Source organism: Hipposideros armiger, unplaced genomic scaffold (assembly GCF_001890085.2).
Source record: "Hipposideros armiger isolate ML-2016 unplaced genomic scaffold, ASM189008v1 scaffold_75, whole genome shotgun sequence".
NCBI lineage: Eukaryota > Metazoa > Chordata > Mammalia > Chiroptera > Hipposideridae > Hipposideros > Hipposideros armiger.
In genome coordinates, this window is record NW_017731425.1 from 266,880 (window position 1) to 288,357 (window position 21,478).

Below are 21,478 nucleotides of genomic sequence, written 5' to 3' on the forward strand. Positions count from 1 at the left end.
TCTCTCAAAAATCTCTACATGCAGCATCAATAGCTGCATTTTACACATGAGGAAACGGCCTCCACTAAGTAATTCGGGAACTCGGCTGGTGGGGGAGAGATTCAGATGTAACATACAGCTGCCCAGCCCTGGAGCCCTGAGTTCATTCATTCAATCCACGCCTTTAGCCAACAACCATCTCTCCAGCATCTATTGCTATGCTGCACATTTAGGAGTAGAGATGGACACAACACGCATGCTCCTGCCATGCTAGAGTGTCAATGTGCCGAGTGTTGTCAGAAACACACAAGGGGCCGTGGGAAGGTGTCACAGGGGGTCCTGCCACACTTCTCTGGAGAAGTGACATGAGCTAAGAGCTGATGGATGATGACCAGGAGTTAGCAGGTGTGGAAGAGTGCTCTAGGCACATGGAACAGCAGGTGCAAGGAGCTAAGCTGCTAATGAGTCTGCGATGCTCCAGGTGGCTGGATAAACAGCCTGGGACCAAAGAGTGCAGAGCCATGTCTAAGGTTTTTGAAATTCAAGTCACCAAGGGGTCTAAACAAGTGTTAGGCACCATCAGAGTGGTTTTTAAAAACAGTGGAGGATGGCGTGGAGTGAAAGCACAGCCGAGATACGAGGCCCTCCTAGCCAGGCAAGAGGGCTAGGTTGAGAGTGGCAGCAGCGGGCCGCGGAGGCAGTGGATGGTTGTGCAAGCACTTGAGGAGGTAAGTCAACAGGGGCGGGGGAAGAAGTGGCAGTAACTGTCAGGTCCCCCTCTGGCCTACAGTACCCCTGCACCCCCAGCAGGTTAGGGCGTGGCACTAAGATTGCGGTATCATTCTGAGCCTTATGCTGTTAAGCAACAGGCTCCTAAACCTTGGTTAGAATTGAGAGGCTTTCCTTTGATGTTTGTTCAGAATGCCATGAGGTCTGAGTGCCACAGCTGGGCTTCCCCACTTAGCAGGAGGCACCACTGAACAAGCCAGCAGTTTCCTAGTATGTTGTACTGTCTGCTCTCTAGGCCTGACTGAAACTCCTTGCTCCGACCCACGGGACTGTGAAGAGACACCTTTTATTAAACTCACAGCCAGACTCTCCAAGACGGTGAATCATAAACTTGTCTTCACCATCTGTGGCTGCCTCACTACAGCCCTGGCAACAGGACATGACTGAGAATGGGACTGCTGCTGTGGAAACCAGGCTGGGGACACAGATGCCGCACATGGCACTTTATTCCTGCTTCCGATATGTACAGGTATATACAGTAGGTGTGAGCCTATGGTACATTATTTCACAAAATTATCTTACATCCTGTGCATTCTTTTGGGCGGGAAGCGCAGATTCTGCTCTGAATAGCCCACGGATGGTGTAGGAAAAGGACGCTCAGGGAGCTGCCGCCCCTCTCCGAGGACATTCACGGGGGCTGCCTACCCACTTCCCCAGTACTGAAGCCTTCCCACGGGCCATCTGGGACTCCCACAGGCTCTGGGTGCTAGCTGCTTCCCAAATCTTCCTCCTCGGGTGGAAGAGCACTGGTGGGGAAGAAGCAGCAGTGGGGGCCCCCACTCGCCGACGGTGGTAAACTGATGTCTGCCACCCAGAGCCTGACTGCTGCTCCTGAGTATCCACAGCAAGATGGGAACCCTCCCTGTCCCCTGGCCTCACGGGGCGCTGGCATGCATCTTCTCCAGGCAGCTCGTCCAGAACGTGACCAGCCGGTTGTCGCGGTTGATGCAAAAATCCGTGAAGTCCTTCAGCAGCCGATCAGCAAACTTCTCGTCCCCTGTGGCGCTTGAGCGCCACGTCTTGGTCAGCATGGTGTTGTAGGCCCAGTTGTAGCCGACCCGCTCCTCGCAAAACATGTTTTGGTTGGTGGAGCTGGTGGAGTTGCGCCGTCGCCGCTGCTGCCCTGAGAACTTGCGCTTGGAGTAGGGCAGCTGCAGGAATACTGTTCCTGAGGGGGAAGGGGAGGACCTGTGCCACAGCCACCAGGAGGGCACCTGTGGTCGGCTAGGGTGGTTCTACGGCCACAGGCTTGGTGTGAGGGCAGAACCCCTGTGCTCGCGGCCAGGCCCCTCCCATGGCTCACACTCCTGCCACAGGGGCCCACCTGCCCACGTTTTGCCCAGAGCGTCTCACCTGTAACGTGGATGTACTGAGGCTTGTTCTCAGCCGGAAAGTTAAAAGCAGACGCAGAATATTTATCTTGTACAAATCCAAACCTGAGGGAAGTACAGGAAGACACACTGATTAGGGCCGACTTAACTAAAGGGACAACGGGAGAGTGTGTGGCTGATAGGACAGCTTGGGCTAAAGGGATCTGGAAAGATGTCTTTCGAGATGGAACATTCAGGCTGCTTATTTTTGTCCTATTTCTCAACCTCTACTCCTTCAACGGCTCACCAGATCTTTTCCCACCCAGCCTCCTTTCATCTCCGTGGTGGCTGAAAGCCCTCTCACAGGCTATGCTCTTCCTCATCCAGCCTTCATCTCTCCCCAGCCACCCTCTCCCTCCTGTGCACCCCCAGCTGTCCCGTCAGACCTCCCACGCTGTGCTCACCCATGTGCTTGAGGCTGTCAGGTCCTGCAGAAAATGGTCCTTATCTTTATTTACTTTAGCCACACCTCTCTCCCTTTCCTCATGTCTCCCACACTAAGCACATAGTAGTTTCTCAATAAAGACTTTGAAGTGAAATAAAGTACCTTAATTGAAATTCTTTTCTTAAAACCAAGAAACACCACTCTGGGAACGGGCAGGAGGGGCAAATTTTTATCTATGGCTGTTCTAGTCCACTTCTCTCCTACGGTTTATTCTATTCCTGGTTTTTCTATTTCCACAAAGCACATTTGTTATGGCTCTACCTGATGAGTGTTGTAAAAAACGCGTTAATAGCTATGGCTCCTGCCCTGAGTCTGAGGGCTTTATGGAGTGAAGGCAGGGCTGTTGGCAGAGCTAAAGGAGGTAAAACGCCTGTCTCTTTTCCTGGACTGAGTTCCTTGGGGAGGTGCTGTGCTGCATGCAGCCTCTGTATAAGCTGCCCGCTTTCTCCTGGCATCTGATGATTACTGACTGAAGAACACATGAAATTAGATATGCAAATGCAACGGACAGGCTAACCTGCACTGCAAGCCCCATCACCCCACCACCTGCAGGCTGATTCTATCATGGGCAGGAATGGCCTTGGGTTTAGACTTTCTTCTGCTCTACTTTCAATCAAGGCTATGTATGTACTCAGTGTGGATCAGCCTGACCAGATTCTTGCCTTATCTCTTCCTTAGGTCACCAGGAAGGACCTTTAGTTTAAAAAAGGCAATTTGACCACATGGTCCTCGGCCACCTCACTGTCCACCTGGGGAACATGCCAGGCAGGATCACCGTAAGGGTTCCAGTTCCTAGGAGGGTCTGTTCTAACTTCATGCCAACTGCCCGGATGGAGGAGGAGCTGGGGAGCCAGACACTTTTCTAGCTTTTTCTGAACTGGGCTAATGTTTCATTTCAGAGCTACATGCCCACCTAGAGTTCCACTCTATGCAGAAAGCTACATGTTGAACATTTTTGCTCAAGGCCCTTTGCTAGGCCTTGTGGAAGGATATAAAAATGAGAAAAATGCATGCCCTTGCCCTCCAGGGGCTCCCAAGTTAGTGTGATGGATGGACAGAGGGTACTGGGCCAAAGGGAAGGAGGGAGTCAGAGTGGAAGGACCAGGGATCCCTGGTGGAACAAGGCTGACAGGTGTAGAGGGGGGGTGGGGGCCTAGGAGGGGAGGTAGGGGAAGGGATCTAGGTGAGGAAGGGGAGCAGGTTTAGGTGAAGTGACACACAGCAGAGCCCCAAGTAGTGATACAAGGGGACAGGGCAAGAGACATACGAGGAAATCGAAGGCTGGAAAAAAAGGCTGAAGAGGAAAGGGCAATAGTTTAAAGAAGTCATGACTGGAACCTAGAGGAGGATGCTGTGAAGAACAAAGCAGGTTTGACAAAGGCCATGTCCTGAGCGATATCCTGCGACTGCCCGATGGCAGTATGAGGTAGGCAGCGCCAGACCTGATTATCAACTTGTCAGTTGGCTGGGGTCTTCCTAATGGGAATACTGTCTACTGAGGGCTTACTAGGTGCCAGAAACATCAGAGGACCCTCCCAACAACCCTCTGTGGGGTGAGAAGTCGAAGGCGAAGCAGATCCAGGACTTGCTCAAGGTTCCTTAGCCAGATGCTGGTAGAGGCGTAGGTGAACCAAGCCTGTCCGCTTCCCACATCAATGCCCTTTCCACCGATCACTGCACTCCCTACCTTCTGCCCCAAATTGGCATCCCCTTCCCCTGGAAGGAGGAAACTAGATGCCCTGGTATTCACTCCACAGCCCTGACTGAGCATCAGAGCTAGGCCTGTGAAGAAAACGACAGGATAAAGTCTAAGGCAGGCTGGGGCCAGCTTGGGTGAGGAGAGGCTGCAGACCTGGACTTCATCCTGTGCGGGGTGCAGCGGGTAGGGGTGTGTGTGTGTATGTGTGTGTGTGTGTGTGTGTGTGTGTGTGTGTGTGCCCGCGCGCGCGCATGCGCGCGTGCACGTGCAAAGTGGGGATGGTAACAGGTGAAGATACTTGAATGACGAGATGATATGACACTGAAGAAGGTGTGGCAAGAGGATTACTGAAGAGGAAACAGGAGGCTTCACTTACACCATGATTAACAAGCAGCAGCAATCAGACACTGAGTTAGCGATGTTCTGGAGACAAAGCTGTACTGGCCTGAGGGGTGGACAGCTAAGCCCAAGGAAGGCTTTCCTTGGAACACATATTAGGTGCCAGTAAATTACCACTGACTTATCTATTGCTTTTTAGCCACGGATTGTCTTGTTAACACGTGTCAAGGGGCTCTTGACAAATTTCACCATTTTTCATCTCATATCATTGTCTGGATAGCTTGGCTTAGGGTTTTATTGGAGGCTAAGAAGGGAGCTCTCTGCTCTCTCCCCTCAATGGGAACAAGAAGGCAATGAGTTCTGAAAAACAAGAACCACAGGAACGGAAGAGGTAGTGCTTACCTTTGAAACCAAGGCCAGGGTCCTATTAGAGGTAAGCAGCAAATTTGTCATTGGTAGACTACATCAATGTTTTCCCAGAAATGAAACAAACTGGGTTTGGCTTTGGTAACTTGCTATTCGAGACAAACAAGGATGCCTTCCCACTATTCTCTCTTGCTAAGGGACAAACCTGTGTGCTATGGCTTCCTGGAAAAGGTGCATTCGATCCCAGTATGTCTCCGGTTCAAAGCCTGAAAGGAAAAGAATAAATGCTGAGTCCTGACCCCAAGGTTTGTAATTCTCCCTGGGTCTGGCCTTCTCACTACTCTTGGAAGCTCTTCCACCTGGAGCCTCAGCTCTACTTTTCCACACTACCTACTTTCAGGAAGACCAGCCTCCATCCCAAGGTGGAACGTCCTAAAGAAAGTGATAGCCATGTGTTCTCAGCCTCCCTTCCCCCCAAGCCCTACAGGGTCTAGAAAAAGGATGAATATGAGGCCTCAGCAACCAGTATGAGCTATCAGAACTCAATATATGACTCATTTCAATGACTTCCTATGCCATGATATTAATGTGAAAACAGAAGATAGGCTTTAAATGAATGTTACTTGCGTCTAAGGAACAACAACAAAAAAAGATTTTTATTTTTATGACCAATCTTCCATTTTCCTACAAGGAAAGGCAATATAATAAGCTCCATTTTAGGGGTGGTAAAATTGAAGCAAATAAATATAAAAATGATTTGGGGAAAAATGATCAGCTTGGGAGAGGAGCGAGGCAGACCACGGCCCTCCCCCATCGCCCACGTCATTGGTTCAGCCTTGCTCCTTCTTCAGGGCTGGTGTGAGGACCAAGAGTGAGGGTTGGGCAGCCTGTCACACAGCAACCGGCAATGGCTGGGGCTGCACTGAGGACTGAGGTGCTGTGGGCTGAAGCAGCAATAGCACAAGACATCCCCAAGACCAGGGGTGCCTGCAGTGGCCTTGTTACTCTTTCCACATTTGAAATCCTCTGTCTAGGATAGCTTTGAGGATTCTGGGCAACTAAAGAGCAAGAAAGTAGAAAGGCTGGCTTTAATGGGAAAATACACATACACGGAAGATTCTTGGCAGATGTTTAACGTTTTGAATTCACTGTTATCAGAAGGGGCGATAACAGGAAGAGAAGCGGCACAGAAGCAAGAAAATCAATTTTTAGATTCAAGTCCTGATTCCTTGAAGCTAGGACTTTGGTTCAGTTGTAACCATGGCAACCAACAGAGGATGTTGGCTTTGAAAACTGGGTTACCACTGGCAGGGAAAACCATCAGCTCACATAAAAATGTCCTCTAATGCCAGCCCTGTGAGCAATCCTATGCTGTCACTGTGAAGGTGAGTCTTTGGATTGTGTGGGGGACGATCATTCTGTCCCCTCAAAATATTAAAAACAGTAGCATGAGGCGGTGCCTGGCTGACAATCATCAAATATGAACATAATCATCTGGCATTTCAGAGCTGCAAAAATGGTCCTGTCTCAGCCACACTGTGTGGGCACACGAGAGAGAGAGGAGGGGGAGGGGAGGGGAGGGGAGAGAGAGAGAGAGAGAGAGAGAGAGAGAGACAGAGAGACAGAGAGACAGAGAGACAGAGACAGAGAAGAGCACTTTGTAAACTCTAAGGATCACTGGGGGGCTTCCCTGGAACTCCAACTATCACTTAAAACATTGCTTCTACACAAAAACGTTTTCTAAGAGGTAAACAAAGATTATACAGATGGGCCTTTGGAACAAAAACTGTTTGTACCCTGGGGACAGCCTGTCTCAGGCAAAGCACAGAAACACTTTGCTTGGCCTCTCCGACCTGGTGAGACCTCTTACCCTCTGGGCCGGTCCTCTGCCCAACCATGACACAGACTCACAAGGGCACAGAAGAAAGCATCTCCCTTACATCCAAAGTTTTTCCTTTCACACTGAGAATGTCTGTATCTGAGAAACTATAGGGGCTCCTAATGTATTAGCAGCAACTCTACCTTTCCATTTAAAAAAAATTCACCAGTGAATGCATCAAAAGTGCTGGAGGATCTCTTTATATGTTCACGACAATGAGCACTTGGTGATAAAAAATTCCATGCTGCGTGAAGTGAGATCCATCCATGTATTGTCCTACACTGGCCCTCAGAGTTCTGGTGGTCGGCCCCCTGGGCTCTCCCATTCAGACTGACAACCATGTTCTAAGGGGAGGGCTCTGTCTGTGTCCTGCCATCCTCCCATGAGTCTCCTCCTGCTCTGTATTCCTTGAGATGCAGGATTCAAGCCATGTGCACTGTTCCAGGTGCTGACACACCATCGCTTTGCATAATAGGACACTGTTTCCTGTTTTGCTTTCATTGCCTCCTTTTCTCAGCCTTTTTGCATGGAATGGCAGATTCAAGCCTCCTGTGAGGTTCAAATTCCCGCAGCCCAAACCAGTCAGGTTGGAGCACAGAAAGGAAGGACAGTGTGGGGAGAATGCCAGGTCCGCTTGTGAATTACAGAACATCATACCTTCTTCCCAACCACCATTCTGCTCCAGGCCTGGCAAGGGTATTCCTGAGTTGCAAAGGAGCTCTAACCACCCCCATTTGAGAAATAAGGAATTTAAGAAACAGAGACATTAAGTGACTTGTCCAGGGTTTCCCAGCCACTAAGTGAGGCACGAGGATTAAAACCCCAGATCCTTTTGGCCTGTATGCATTAGCCTGTGTGGATTAGATAACCTAGAGAGGTGTCCTTGGGGAAAGGGGGTTTTCCTCATGGAGACAGAACCCCCAGAGAGGAGCCTCTCTTACTGTCAAACAGGTGCTCACTGCCCTCCTTGAGCAGACAGCTGACGCTGAGCGGGATGAAGAGCTGGGCTCGGAGCGGATCGCCATACAGGTAACTGGGCAGAGCAAAGGGGCCTTCCAGAACCGGGACCAACAAAAAGCCACAAGAGGTGGCTTTTCGATGCCAACCTTGGACCTGGTGGAAAGCACAGAAACAAACAGTGTCATCTCCAAGTTTGTTCAGACAAGAGAAATTACTGCCCATGGGGTGAAGCTGGGTGGCATCATGCACATTGATTGGCATGTTCATTTATTGATGCTCGCTGGCTCCAATCCTAACGAATACTCGAAAAATAGTGAGTTAAGTACACAGTTCCTCTTTATAGCCCAAGCTCCTGCAACTGCAGTGTGTTTTTTGGGAGGAAGAGAGAGCTATTTCTTGCTTCCTAAAAACGCTTCTCATTCTATTGACTGTTGGAGGAAAGTCACAGGACATAGGTTAAGTCCTTCTAATTTTGTCCTTTATCAAAAATTTACTAAGTCCAAAGTATCGAATAGAAAACTAAGCCACTCAGGATGGCCGAGTGGGACATGATGCAGGGTGCAAGATGACTGTGGTGGCCTCTGTCCAAAAGCGATAAGCCCTAACCTGGCAGAATGAGAGCCACTCTCTGGCAAACTCCCAAAAGCTGTCTGCCTAAGGCTGCCTGAGAAGGAAAGTTACTGGGGCGTAAAGACACACCTTCCCATTTGTAACATTTTCTTAGGGAACAGTGGCTGTTTCCTAGGTCTTAAGATACTTTGCTAACCATAAAACTGATGTATGTTTTTTTGTTTGTTTGTTTTAAAAAAAGCTGATGCATGTGACTCTGGCATACAGATAAGATTTGTGTCAAATACTATTTCAGAAAACTACAGTTTGGGCCATGTCAAGGGACTTAAATACGATTATGTTAAAAACTGAAGGGGTCCACTTAGTTTTTTCAGAAACACTGATAACAACAGTACAACAGCACAAAAGCCAAGCTCTCTGTTTAACCAAAATAATCTCTAAGGCTTAGCCAATGACCTTTTTATTTTATGTAAATATTTATCCTAATAAAATCTGATTTATAACAATTTTGGACATTGCCTTAAAATAATAATTGACATGCACTAGAGATTTATAAAAGCTTAACAAAATAATGATAAAAGGATTAGTAGCTTTCAGTAGATTTTACATAAATTGATGTGAAAAGTGTATTTTTAAAAGATAGTTGCTAGGGCTGGCTGAAAGGCGCATTGGTTAAGAGCTGGCTTGGGATACCAGCTCTGAGCAGCAGGGTCCCAGTTAGGATCCCACATTAGGGCCAGTGACACTGTGCCCTCTACAGCTAAGATGGTGAACAACAGCTCGACCTGGAGCTGGCCTGCCATGAGTCGCCAGCGACGGCGTAGGCTGCAGTGGGCTGCTGCAAAAGTTACCGTGAGTGGCTGGCAGCCAGTGTGAGCGGCCAGCAGCCAGCGTGAGCTGCCAAGAGCCGGGTGAGCGGCCGTCCTGTGGCTGGCGACTGATCTGCCTCACCCGGGAAGAGCGCAATGATAATACCAATATGAGCCAGTGAAGCGACGTCCTCCACAACTAGGCTGAAGAACAAAAGGACAGCAACTTGTCTGTTCCCCTTCTCCGATTCCCCAACGCTGTTCCCCTCCCCCAATTCCCCAATAAAATCTTAAAAAAAAAAAAAGAAAAAAGATAGTTGCTAAATTCCTCTGAGGAAATACTCTTTTTCTGGTCCTACGGTAACTATATGTGTATATTAATGTTATGGTTGTGTTGTTTTGAGATAGGATTATCTGGTAGGGCTCCCAAGGAGGTGGCTTAGCCTACTGGGGAAGAGGGTTACTTCTGCCTGGAGGGAGTGGTCATCCCGGTATAAACCAGCTGGGGAAGAGCTGGTGTCCTCTGCAAGCTGAGCAGGACGGGGAGCTGGGAATCTTTTTAAATTTGGACCTTAATAACATTCCCCTGATGAGACTCTCTCCAGGGGAGGGGTCCTCAAAGGTGCTAATGCCATGTGGAGGCGGACGGGGGCTGGGCAGAGACCTGGACAAATCTCTTCTCCCCGATACCATGGCTAGTGGGACAAAACTGGGCCTATGAGTCTTGGACAAAGAAACTCCATGTTGCCAGCTGATGCTGTGCTCATTTCTCTGTGGTCACCTCCTTAGCATTTCATAAATTCTTTTCGAACTTTCTGGCTACTTTCAGCTGTGTGATGAGATGTTCGGGGCCAGTGTTGGAGGGGAATGGGACTCAGATGAAGCCACAGAAAACTACTCTTTTTTTTTTTTAAAGTTGCAGAAAAGGACAGTTTATTAGAAGAAGAAAAAAAAAAAACATTTCAAAGAAGCAGAAGCGGGCCTGAGCAGTAGAGAATGGCTCAAGGGCCATTATCAGAAAAGAAAGTACACTCCAAAGAGTTTGGAGCAGGCCGAGCAAAAGAAGCTCAAAAGGCCAAAAACTTTTTGAAGGACATTGTATATAAATAGTAGCAGACTGTAAAGATGGTTAAAGAGGGCTCCTGACAGCTTGGCAAAGAAGCTATAGACACTGAGACTGGGGATGGGGGGGTTGGCCAGGGGTGGCTTCTTAGTGCAGGAGCAATGAATGACCTAATTAGAGAGGAAAGACAGACAGAAGACCAATTAAAACAGGGCTTCTCAATTTCGGCACTCGTAGCATTTTAATTCTCTGTTGTAGAGGCTGCCCTATTCTATGCATTGTAGACTACAGAGCAACATCCCTAGTCTCTAACCACTAGATGCCAGGAGCGATCCCCCACCATTTGTGACAAATAAAAATGTTTCCAGATATTGCCAAATGCCCCATAGGGGCAAAATCACACCCCACACCCCTCCCGATGAGAACCAGAGTTAAAAGCAGTGATGTTCATTAACCAGGGATTGGTCAAGGAAACTGTGATACAAACAAGTAACAGAATTTTCTGCAGCCCTTAAAAAACAATGAGGCAAAACAAACAAACAAACAAACAAACAAACAAACAAAACAATGAGGCCAACTTATTTATACTGGTATGGAAAATGTACAGGTAATAGGAAAAAAACAATGTAAATAGTTTATATCCCATGCAAACCGAATTTGTTTAAAAAAAAAAAGGTAACATGACTTTATACACACCTAGGATCTCTCTGGAAACACTCAACAAAGTGGTAGGGTGGCTGCTTTTAGGGTGAGGGTGGGAGAGAGATTTCCTTTTTATTCGGTAATTCTCAACTGGGGGCCCTATTCCCCCTTCCCTGGGGACACGTGGCAATATCTGGAGACATTTTTGGTTGTCACAAGGAGGGTGTACTACTGGCATTTAGTGGGCAGAGGCCAGGTCCTATAATGCACAGGACAACCCCCCACAACAGAGAATTACCTGGTCCCAGATGTCAGTAGTGCTAAGGTTGAGAACTGATCTACATCTTTTTTTTTTTTTTCCTTAAGATTTTATTGGGGAATTGGGGGAGGGCAACAGCATTGGTGAATCGGGGAAGGGGAACAGACAAGTTGCTGTCCTTTTGTTCTTCAGTCTAGTTGTGGAAGACGTCGCTTCACTGGCCTATGTTGGTATTATCATTGCGCTCTTCCCGGGTGAGGCAGTCACTCACTGGCTATTGGACGGCTGTTCACAGCGGCTCACGAAAGCTCATGCCGGCTGCCAGCCACTTACGGTAGCTTATGGCAGCCCACTGCAGCCTATGCCGTCGCTGGTGACTCACGGCAGCCCAGCTCCAGGTCGAGCTGTTGTTCACCATCTTAGCTAGATGGTGCAGCATCACTGGCCCACATGTGGGATCCGAACCGGGGCCCTGCTGCTCAGAGCTGGCATCCCAAGCCAACTCTTAACCAACACACCACTCGGCCAGCCCTACACCCTTTTTGACTGTTTAAAATTTTTCCTATGTTTAAATTATTTTTTTTGGTTATTTTTATTTATTTATTTATTTATTTATTTTTAAAGAGGCTATTTTAATAATCCAAATGAAAGGTATTAGGAGCCTGAACTAAAAAAAAAAAAGAAAAAAAAATGTGTGACATAAATCTCTTAAGCAGCTACTGTGCCCCTCTGCAAGGTGAGCCAAGGCCAGGTCCACAGCGAGAGGAGGTTCTCACCATCTCGAAGAGGACCGCAGCGGTCACCGCCATCCAGTGGAGCTTGATCTCGAAGGCCGCATTCAAGGAGAAGTTGCCATGGTAATAACAGCTGCACCACTCCAGTCGGTCTGTGCGGTTGTTCACGTCCACGTCCAGGGTCACAGTCCTTTGTTCTGGGACTGTAGCAGCTATGTGAGCACATAGGAGGGGTCCCAAGAGAGGGGGGAAAAAGCGTGGGATGAGGAGGAAGAACAAATTACTAAGTGTCCAGATATTAAAATGCAGAATCACCTAATAGAAAATCGCAGATTCTAGGAGCTTCCTGGAAATCATCTACTCCAGGAGTCAGCAAACTTTTTCTGTAAAGGTCCAGGTGATAAATATTTTAGGTTTTGCAGGCTATATGGCCTCTTTTTCAACTGTTCAACTGCCATGAGAGTGCAAAAGCAGCCACAGACATTACGTTGTAAATGGATGGGCTCGGCTTTACATGTTCCAGTAAAACTTTATTAACAAAAACAGGTGGATTTCTGGGGCAGTGAAACTACTCCATGTGATACTACAATGGTGGTCACATTGTCATTATACTTTCGTCAAAAGACATAAAATGTACACCACCAAGAGTGAAGCCTAATGCAAGCCATGGACTCTGGGTGATTATGACGAGTCACTGTAGGTTCATCAGTTGTAATAATGTCCCACTCTAGCGCAAGATGTTGATAGTAGAGAGGAATGGAAATGGAAACTGTGCTTTCTGTTCAATTTTGCTCTGAACCTAAAAGTGCTTTAGAAATCAAGTTTATTATAAAACCAACCAACCAACCAACCAACCAACCAACCAACCAACCAACCAACCAACCAACCAAACCAACCAACCAACCAACCAAGATAAATGGTAGGCCAGATTTGGCCTGTTAAAACAGTGTGCCTCCCCCTAACCTAGCCCAATGCCTTCATTTACGGATGAGGAAATAAATGGTAGACAGAGGAGGGGAAATGCCTTGGCCAAGATCAGAGTCAGAACCTCAGCTGAGCTGAACTCCTGATCTTCTGAGTCCAGTGACCCACAAAGGGACACAACTGGACGAGCAACCCAGACCACAGTGAGGAGGGGTCCTGCTTTTCTGGTTTCAATCCAGGCAGGTAATAGTTCTATAATCTTTCCTGAAGAAATAAAACCTAATAATGAAGCTTAATGCCCAGTTCCATCAACTGCGTGTTGCTTGAAAATTCCAGGTCAGTATCCAACTAGCTCATCCTATCCAGGACTCTTGTTCAGAAACCCTACACAACCAAGAGGGGGATGTTTTAGAAATGGGTCAGATGATCAAGTTCCTGACCAGACTAAAGGCCTGAAACAGGCTCATAAGTAAAAAAAAAAAAAAAAAAAAAAAAAAAGATCAGGGTTCTGCTCTGCCTGGCTGGGCACTGCCAGACTCGAGTTTCTATAAACCATTATCAGCCCCTCATTTTCCCCTCATTGTACCCGTGAGTCTAATGGCATTTCTTTATCTGAAGGAATCAGCTTAGTTCTGGGTTCTGCAGGTAGAAGCCCTGAGTGGCTTTTATCACTGACAAGGATAAAATGGCTCCTGAGTCAGCAATTTTAAGGAACTTCTCTGAGAGGCAGAGGAGCTAATGCTAGGACACTGAATGGCACTCAGGCAGAAGATATCCAGCTGACCAGTGTATGGCTTACCATTCTTTCAAAACCAAAACATGCGAAATGGGAAATGTTCTTAATTTGCTGTTGGAAGATCTAAGCTCTGCCATTTACTGGCTATGTGCCCCTGGGAACGTTGCCTTACCTCCCCTGGTTTAGTTTCTCGTCTGCAGACTGAGATAGTGCCACCCATCTACTTCACAGAGGAGGGGTGAGGATCCGTGAAACATGGATGAGTCACAGACTCCCCTTCTTTCCTTCTCCTCTAGCCACCCTCACTTATACCTCTCCTCTTTTCTTCCTGTTCCTGTTATTCCTTCCTCCTGGTTTAAACCACGAGCTCACCAATGCTCAATTTAAGGCGGGTCCATGACTCCCATGGACACTGCTGAGCTGGCTGTGATACTTAAGGTTAAAGAACTTGGTGGCTCCGATGCTAAAAGTTTCTTTAATATTAGTTTCTGTCTCTGCCTGTGTTCCTGATTCATAACACCACCCAAGTTAACTCTTTATTTAACAGAAGGATGTTTTGCCCTCTGATCATGGATACTGTGTACTCCTTCCCAGCTGAAAAGTCCCTGGTCACCAAAGAAAGGGCACTTGATAAACACCAGCAGTGACCTCACTTCTGGCATGTCAAGTTCCGGAACAGGCTGGTCTGAGGAAGCCTAAGGAAGTGCACAGTTCAGCCAAGTTCTCAAGATACCGCCGGCTTCCTACTTCACCAGTCAGATTTGACAGTACAGATGCTACCAGCAGGCTTATGACAAAGATGTAAGCCCAGGGGAGTAGCAGTTTTCAGTGAGCTCTCTGAATCACAACTTAAGTTCCATGAAAACTGACACAGTCACCTTGAGACAGAGACAAAGGGTGAATCCAATTAACACCTGCAAACCCAGGGGAGGGGCAGGCTGGGCATCCTTCACCTGAGTCACAGGAGGGGGCTATGAATGAGTGGGGGAGGGGATCAAGGTCCCTGAAGGAGAAATAACGAAATCAGGTAGGGAAACTGAAACTCTACTGAAACTACCAGGGCTGCCCAGTGATGGAACGAGTGGTCTCAGGAGTGACTGCTGCGTTGGCAGGAATTTTCAAAGGACAGATGGCTCCTCACTTATCAGGAGTGTTAGAGAAAATGTTCAAGCACTGGGGTTTGGACCGAGGTGCTCTACAGCCCCTTCTGACCCTGAGATCCAGTGGGCTGTCAAGAGAAGGCTGTGAAGTAAAAGGTGTGTGTGTGGGCTTAAGGGATGCGGTGCTGCGTCTCCCAGGGTCTCAGATGCCCCAGCGGCTTCACAGCTCAGCAACATAGGATGACAAGGGCAGGGAAGTGGGAACCACCATGGGCCAAGCCAGGCAGGAGGACCCTGTGCCACTGTCAGGCATTTCAAAACGGTTTTTCTCTGCTAAACTCCAACTGGGAAATAGAAATGTTTAAAAGGGAATATGTCAAAATGAATAAATAAAAAGTGGGAGGTCATAAATGACATACAGGCCTTCTCCCCTCTCTAAATCATGTCAATTTTTCCTACAGGTGGCAGGATGGCTCAGCTAAAAAAAAAAAAATCATGTCAATTTTTTTTTTTTTGAGGAAAAAACCAACACCAAAGACAGTCCAATTTAAAGACAACTAAAAGTCTATATTGTAATCTGAATAAATGCTGGGAAAAAGTATCTCCTATCCCAACACAAAAATGTGGGGGATGTTACTGGATAGAATTAGCTGTAATAATCACATCAGGTTTAAAAGGGAAAAGAAACCCACTGCCAGTGAGAGGGGTGATAGAAAGGAAGCGGATGGAGTGAAATTCCACTATAACCATCATGGAGCCACTGAAAAGCTAATAGAAATATGTCTTCCTAGAAAACACGTGCACACGCAAGGTTCTGCGTAATTGCAGAATCACCGACCTTTAACACCCATGCGTAAGCCCAGGTGAAGACTGCCTGCCAACAAACTACCTGCTGAAAACAAAACCTCTCTTCTCTTTTTGGGGAATTATGACTTATTTTTCCATATGCTGCTCCTCTTTAAGTGCAGTTTTTTGAAGAATGAAAGCTAAACTGAAATGATCTGAATCTCATTTTGAGCTTAGGACCATCACAGTCAAGAGGGGGTTCCTACCAGCCCACTGAGGGAGACGTTAGAAATGAGGACTTCATATAGAAATTGTCAAGACAGCCTCTAGAACCAAAATGATGTTGCAAAAGAGACAGTTCCTCATGCATTTTCCAGAAGCAGTAATTCTAACAAAGGTGTTAAGTACAGCAAACGGGTTGGGGCCCGTACAGGGCTTGTTTGTTCCAAGTGAATGATAAAATGGTTGTCTTGATGACGATTTGACAATTAACTGCTTAGCCTTAGACGGTCTGCTGACTCAGACCAAATGTCCCAAATTCAATTTTCCCCAAATGTGGCCAAACTACATTCATTCATATTTTTCAAACATTCAGCTAACATTTATTGGAGCCTGCTACATGTCAAGTACTGTCGTAGGTGCTGGGACAGCCAGTAAATGAAACAAAACTCACCACCCAACTTATGTCCTTGTGGAAGCAGAGAAAATGCAACCTGTGCAAACACACACACACACAAGGGCAGAGGCGAGAAGAGCAAAGGAGAATGAGAAGCAGGGTCCCGGGCATTGGGGGTGGTGGAGGAAGGCAGGCTTCATTCATATGGTGATCTCGGAGCAGAGACCTGGAGCAAGTCAGGAAGGGAGCCTGAGGGCACCTGGAGGGACAGTGCCCCAGGTGGAGCAGGAAAGGGCCTGAAACAAAAGGGTGCTTGGTGTGTTCACAGAAGTGCACAGAAGCCCGTGCTGAGCAATGGGGAGGACCACAGCAATCGTGGGAACTGCTGTTCCAGCGGAGCAGATGGGCAGAAACCAGATTTGAGCGTTTTTTGCTGTGGTTTTGTTTTGCTTTGATTTTGACAACAGGAGAAGGCGAGTGTCTACAGATTGATGAGGATGCTTCTGTAGAGGAGAGTTCGTTGAGCGGGTGGGGGGTGACTGCTGGAGTTCTCCCCCAAGTTGCAATGGCGTGGGGTCTTGCGCACAACTGACAACACTGGCCAGAGAGAGGAGTACAGTGGCTCATCCACAGTGGGGACAGACATGGCTACAGGGAGGGCAGATGGCAGGTGGGGATCTGGAGTTTACTTCCAAGTGCTTCAGTTCATTTAGTGACACAGGGTGCTGAGGGTGGGGAAGTTGGGGCTAGAGGTTTAATGGCTCTGAGCTGTGTAGTGAGGGACATGAAGACGGGAGGTAGGTGGGGAGAGTGGCAAGATGGCAAGATCAACTGCTTGTACATCCTGGTGGGGTCAGAGCTGCTGGAGTTGGGAGCAGAGGGAGTGTGCTGGAAAGACCACGGGGAGTAGAAGAGAGGGGAACAAAAGCCACACTTTTGGTAAGAAAGCTATGGTTCTGTAGCAAGGGGCTGCAACATAAGTGTCCTTCATCACTCAGGATAGCTGCTGCCCCTGGACCTGGGCCATCATGCAAATCATCTGAAGTCCTGACAGGCTTTGACTTTCATCTTCCTGAGGCCACAGTACAATATGGTTAGGGCTCAGGCTCCAGGAACAGGCAGTCCTGAGAATTCCAGTTGTAACATTTAGTAGAAGCAGAGCCTTTGGCAAATTACTTCACCTCTCTAACCATCGGTGTCATGAACTCTAAAACATAAATCAGCATCAATCCCAGGATGGAGACAAAGAGTAAATGAGGTAATTTTCTGCTTGGTACAATGCCTGACACATAAATGATCTAGAAATCACAGCATGAACATTGTCATCATCTCTGCACCACATCAGGCAGAGATAAAGCAACCAGACGCCCCCATGGAAAGCACAAGAGCCCAAGGCCAGGACAGAGAAGAGAACAGCGCTTCCTTCTAACTGCTCAGCTCTAGCTCGTCCCATTCCTTCCACTCCCATCTCTGAAAATGCCCACTTTCTCAGCCTGACAACTGCTGAGGGGAGTTACTGATTAGCTTCTGGGCCTCTCAGGTTTTGCTGAGCTCCTGGATCTTTGTTCCTTACTGGAATCCTTCAAGTCCCTCTAAGGCAGTGGTTCTCAACTGGGGGCACTTTTGCACTCCCCTGGGGACACTAGACAATGTCCGGATACATTTTATCACATTCAGTGGGGGTGGGGGTAGGTCTGTTACTGGCATCTAGTGGGCAGAGTCTGGGATGTTGCTAAGCATGTTACAATGCACAGGCCAGCCCCCCACCACCAAGAATGATCTAGTTCAAAATATGCATAGTGCCGAGGTTGAGAAATCCTGCTCTACGGTTTTGTGCAGTCTGTAGGAGAAGACTCACACCAGAATAAGCCCTTTTATCGAACACTAAAGAAAAGGAATTTCTCTAATGTTACCCCCTGCCTTAAAAGAGCCAAAATCTAACAGATTTGTTTTGCAAAATATTTTTCTATGACGTGGTAGCATACCTGCTGCCACGGGGTACCCTTAATTCTCTGCCTCTAATCTGGGGTGTTATTGAGTGACCTGTAACAAAACTTGTAGGAACCTAGTACGAGCAAGCAGCTCTATGTGCTAGTCTGAGGGACTCTCACTATAAGAGTTGACACTTCAATTTGTAGCATTTATTTGGGTTCTTCGGAAATCGTTTTTGCTTCCTTCAGCTCCCAGGTAAATAAAGCATCACCATACACTATCCAATAATTATTTAAAGTAACTCATTGTATCTTCATCTCAGAAAGTGACCTTGAAGAGAGTAGGATGCTGACTTTTCAACTCTCTCTTCAGTACGTATGTAAAAGCACCTAGCTTTCAGGCTTATCTCTTTGCTCCTTGGAGAAGATGAAAATCCTTAACTTTTACTTGTTAGGAGAAAGTAGCCTTTAACACTTGGCTAGTAAAAATAAACTTGATTTGGAGGGAGTGGGGCTAGGGGGCGGGGAGTGGGGGGGGGGCAATGGTGCAAAACTTAGTCACTTGAGAAGCTTCTCATATGGGATCCACCATTATAAATGAATGACTAATGCTGCACTTACAAGTTCTTAGGCTTGTTATATTTTGTAGTAGATTTTCCTGACTCCACCCTCATTGTTGGGCTGTTGGCTTTCGCTTCCCACTCGCATCAGGGTACCTACCCTTTTATTTGCTGTTTCTAATGGGCTGCTAGGCCCTTCATTGGCATAAAATACACACGCTTACTGCTTTCTCCTTCAGGTGCCCAAGGGCCTTTGGTATCAAGCTCTGGTGGTGCTCGGGGTGGCTTAGGTTGTGGGAGATGAGCATCTCAGACCAACAGGGAGCATGTGGCCTCTTTATTCCAAAAGGCCTCAAGGAGGTGCAGAGTTAGAAATGCAACACAGGGAAAAGGGCCAGTGGTGACTGTCTGTGGGAAAGGAGGAGGAGCTACTCATCTCAAGGTTCTGTCCTCTTGACTCACCTTCACTTCTCACACACAGTGCTGGGCATGCTGGGGGGTGGGGCGAGGAGGGGTGGGGGTCTTAAGGCAAGGTCAAAGCCACACCCGATCCAAGTGAATCTGAGGATCTGGAAACTGTGATGACTACTGGCTATCAGTTAGCATTCCAATTAGCTGAGCAATTGTAAGCTAACTAATTAGCAGGTGGAATTTCACTGGAGATTGGTCTACTTAACTTTTGCTTCCTTCCTTCCAGAGGTTTTTCAGGATCTCCCTAACCTGCCTAAGGGATAAATCTCATGTTGTCTTGCCTAGGTCATGCATTTTCTAAAGACACTCACATTTCAATCCAACATTCCATCTCCAGAGTAGTGGTCCCTATTTCCTATCAGAGGTCACCACCATTCAATAAGCATGTGTTCACGCTTATCTTAGAGCTGCAGACACCGAGGAAAGGAGGGATAAGCCGTTGTTTACGTCCCTCGATAGGGTAAGCACATTTGGGGAGGAAGGTTCAGAGGGAGGTTCATGTTCAGTATGAGTGTTTGGAATGGACCACCTTTGAGGTTCTTTCCTCTTCTGAGGTCCTAGGATGCTATAGTCCTAGGGAAGGCTTCTGGCAGGAATGAAAACAGCAGAGCACCAGCTCACGTCCGCTGAATCCTAAGAGTCTCTTGGGAAAAGTGGCCACATTGTGTATTCTCTCCTCTCCATGCAGGTTTAGTGCCGTGCCCTGATTTGAGAACTGGTAAACACTGTTGGTTGGTTGGGAGAATAATGAGTGCGATCCATTCAGCAAGGAGAAGCTAGTGCAGGAGCCCGCAGTACTAGCAGAGTGGTCCCTGCAGCTGTAATCCTGGTTCCCGTGGCATCATACCTTTGGCTAGCTGCCAGCACATCCCCAGGCCCCATCTGGGTTGGACACGTACCTAAAAGCGCAGCTGCCTGGCTCCGTCCTCCAAAGCTGCGGCTGAAGGAGCTGTGCCTGCTTGCATAGGAGGCTGGCCGACTGGGCAGCCAGGGCAGGAGGAAGGCAGGAATCTCAGAGTGCAAGAGCTCTTCGGCCACAAAGGCCACCTCGAACCACTTGCGCTGGAAGCTGGCGAAGTCATCCACCGCTGTTGTGTGCCAGGTGGTGGGCTGCTGCATGGCCACTGGGAAAAGCAGAGGGGAGAGAAAGCACCTTCAGCACAAATACATATTTTCTTACTGACGCATGCTACAACATGGCTGAACTTTGAAAACATTAGTCTAACTAAAAGAAGCCAGACACAAAAGGCCACATACTTTATGATGCCACTTAAACGAAATGTCCAAAACAGGCCAATCTTTAGAGACAGAAGGCAGGTTGGTGGTGGCCAGGGATTGGGGGAGGAGGAGTTTGGGGGTGACTGCTAATGGGTACGGGGTTTCCTATCAGGCTGATGGAAATGGACTGGAAATAGATAGAAGTGGTGGTTGCACAATTCTGTGAATGTCCCTGAATTGTTCACTTTAAAATGGTTAATGTTACGTTATATGAACTTTACTTCAATCTAAAAAAATATTTTATACTTGGTTTCAGATTTTTCACTTCACAGCATGTAACAGTAACTGGAATTTCTTCAACTTCAAGGTAAAATAGTATGTCCTGGTCAAACTCAGAGTTTAAGGGAAGAGGTAGCAATGGACACACTACTGGCCAAGGAAAAAACCCATGCAGATCCACTTCTGATACATCCTCAGATGAGAACACAGGTGGCACTAGTTGCTTCATCTGATATATGATTCCTGAAACTCAGAGTCTGAGAAGCCATTTGTCTGCAGGCTGAGAGTCATCCAGCCAAGGCCCTGTGTGCTCTGGGTAGACTGAAGATGCTGGTCTGAATCCCGGGGGTTTCCCATGCTATGCAAGCCAGCTCCGACCATGCTGGAAATTGCTCCCCTCTTGGGGATTCCTTTTTCTCATTTAAAAAACCCAAAAAACTAGGGGCCGGCCGAGTGGCTCAGTTGGTGAAGAGCTCGCTCAAGAGTTTGAGCTCTGAGCAATAACGGTTCAATGCCCGGCCCGAGCTGAGCTGCCACTGAGCTGCCAAAAGGTGGCAGGATGGCTCAGCTAAAAAAAAAAAAACAAAAAACAAAAACCAAAACACAACAACAACAAAAAACAAAACACAAAAACCTTAATATATATCTTGGAAAACTTGCAAGGACTTGATAGTCTTCCTGGGGAAAGAAATGGAGTTTGCAGGCCTAGTGAGTAAAAAGTGCTAAAAGTTATAGATTAGAGCCCGTCATGTCAGACTCAGAACCACCTGCACTGGGTGGGGGGTACTACAGTTAAAAAGAGCTACCAAGGGCCGGCCAAGTGGTGCGATGGTTAAGAACTGGCTTGGGACGCCAGAGGGCCCCGGTTCGGATCCCACATATGAGGGCCAGTGACACTGCCCTTCACAGCTAAGATGCTGAACAACAGCTCAACCTGGAGCTGGGCTGCTGTGA

General features: G+C 47.6%; 1 protein-coding gene across 9 annotated transcripts in view; it reads right to left on the bottom strand.

Moving 5' to 3' along the window:
- Positions 1 to 1,038: 1,038 nt before the first annotated feature.
- Positions 1,039 to 21,478, bottom strand: part of DEPDC5 (DEP domain containing 5, GATOR1 subcomplex subunit) — a 123,292-nt gene continuing 102,852 nt past the window's right edge. For all 9 annotated transcript variants that reach the window (XM_019643168.1, XM_019643174.1, XM_019643175.1 and 6 more), the window contains 6 exons: positions 19,927 to 20,151; positions 11,946 to 12,115; positions 7,808 to 7,979; positions 5,193 to 5,253; positions 2,122 to 2,204; positions 1,039 to 1,936 (listed from right to left, as the gene is read on the bottom strand). In XM_019643168.1, coding sequence (XP_019498713.1) covers positions 1,644 to 1,936; positions 2,122 to 2,204; positions 5,193 to 5,253; positions 7,808 to 7,979; positions 11,946 to 12,115; positions 19,927 to 20,151 — 1,004 coding nt within the window. In that variant the 3' untranslated portion in view covers positions 1,039 to 1,643. The remainder of the gene's footprint in view (positions 1,937 to 2,121; positions 2,205 to 5,192; positions 5,254 to 7,807; positions 7,980 to 11,945; positions 12,116 to 19,926; positions 20,152 to 21,478) is intronic.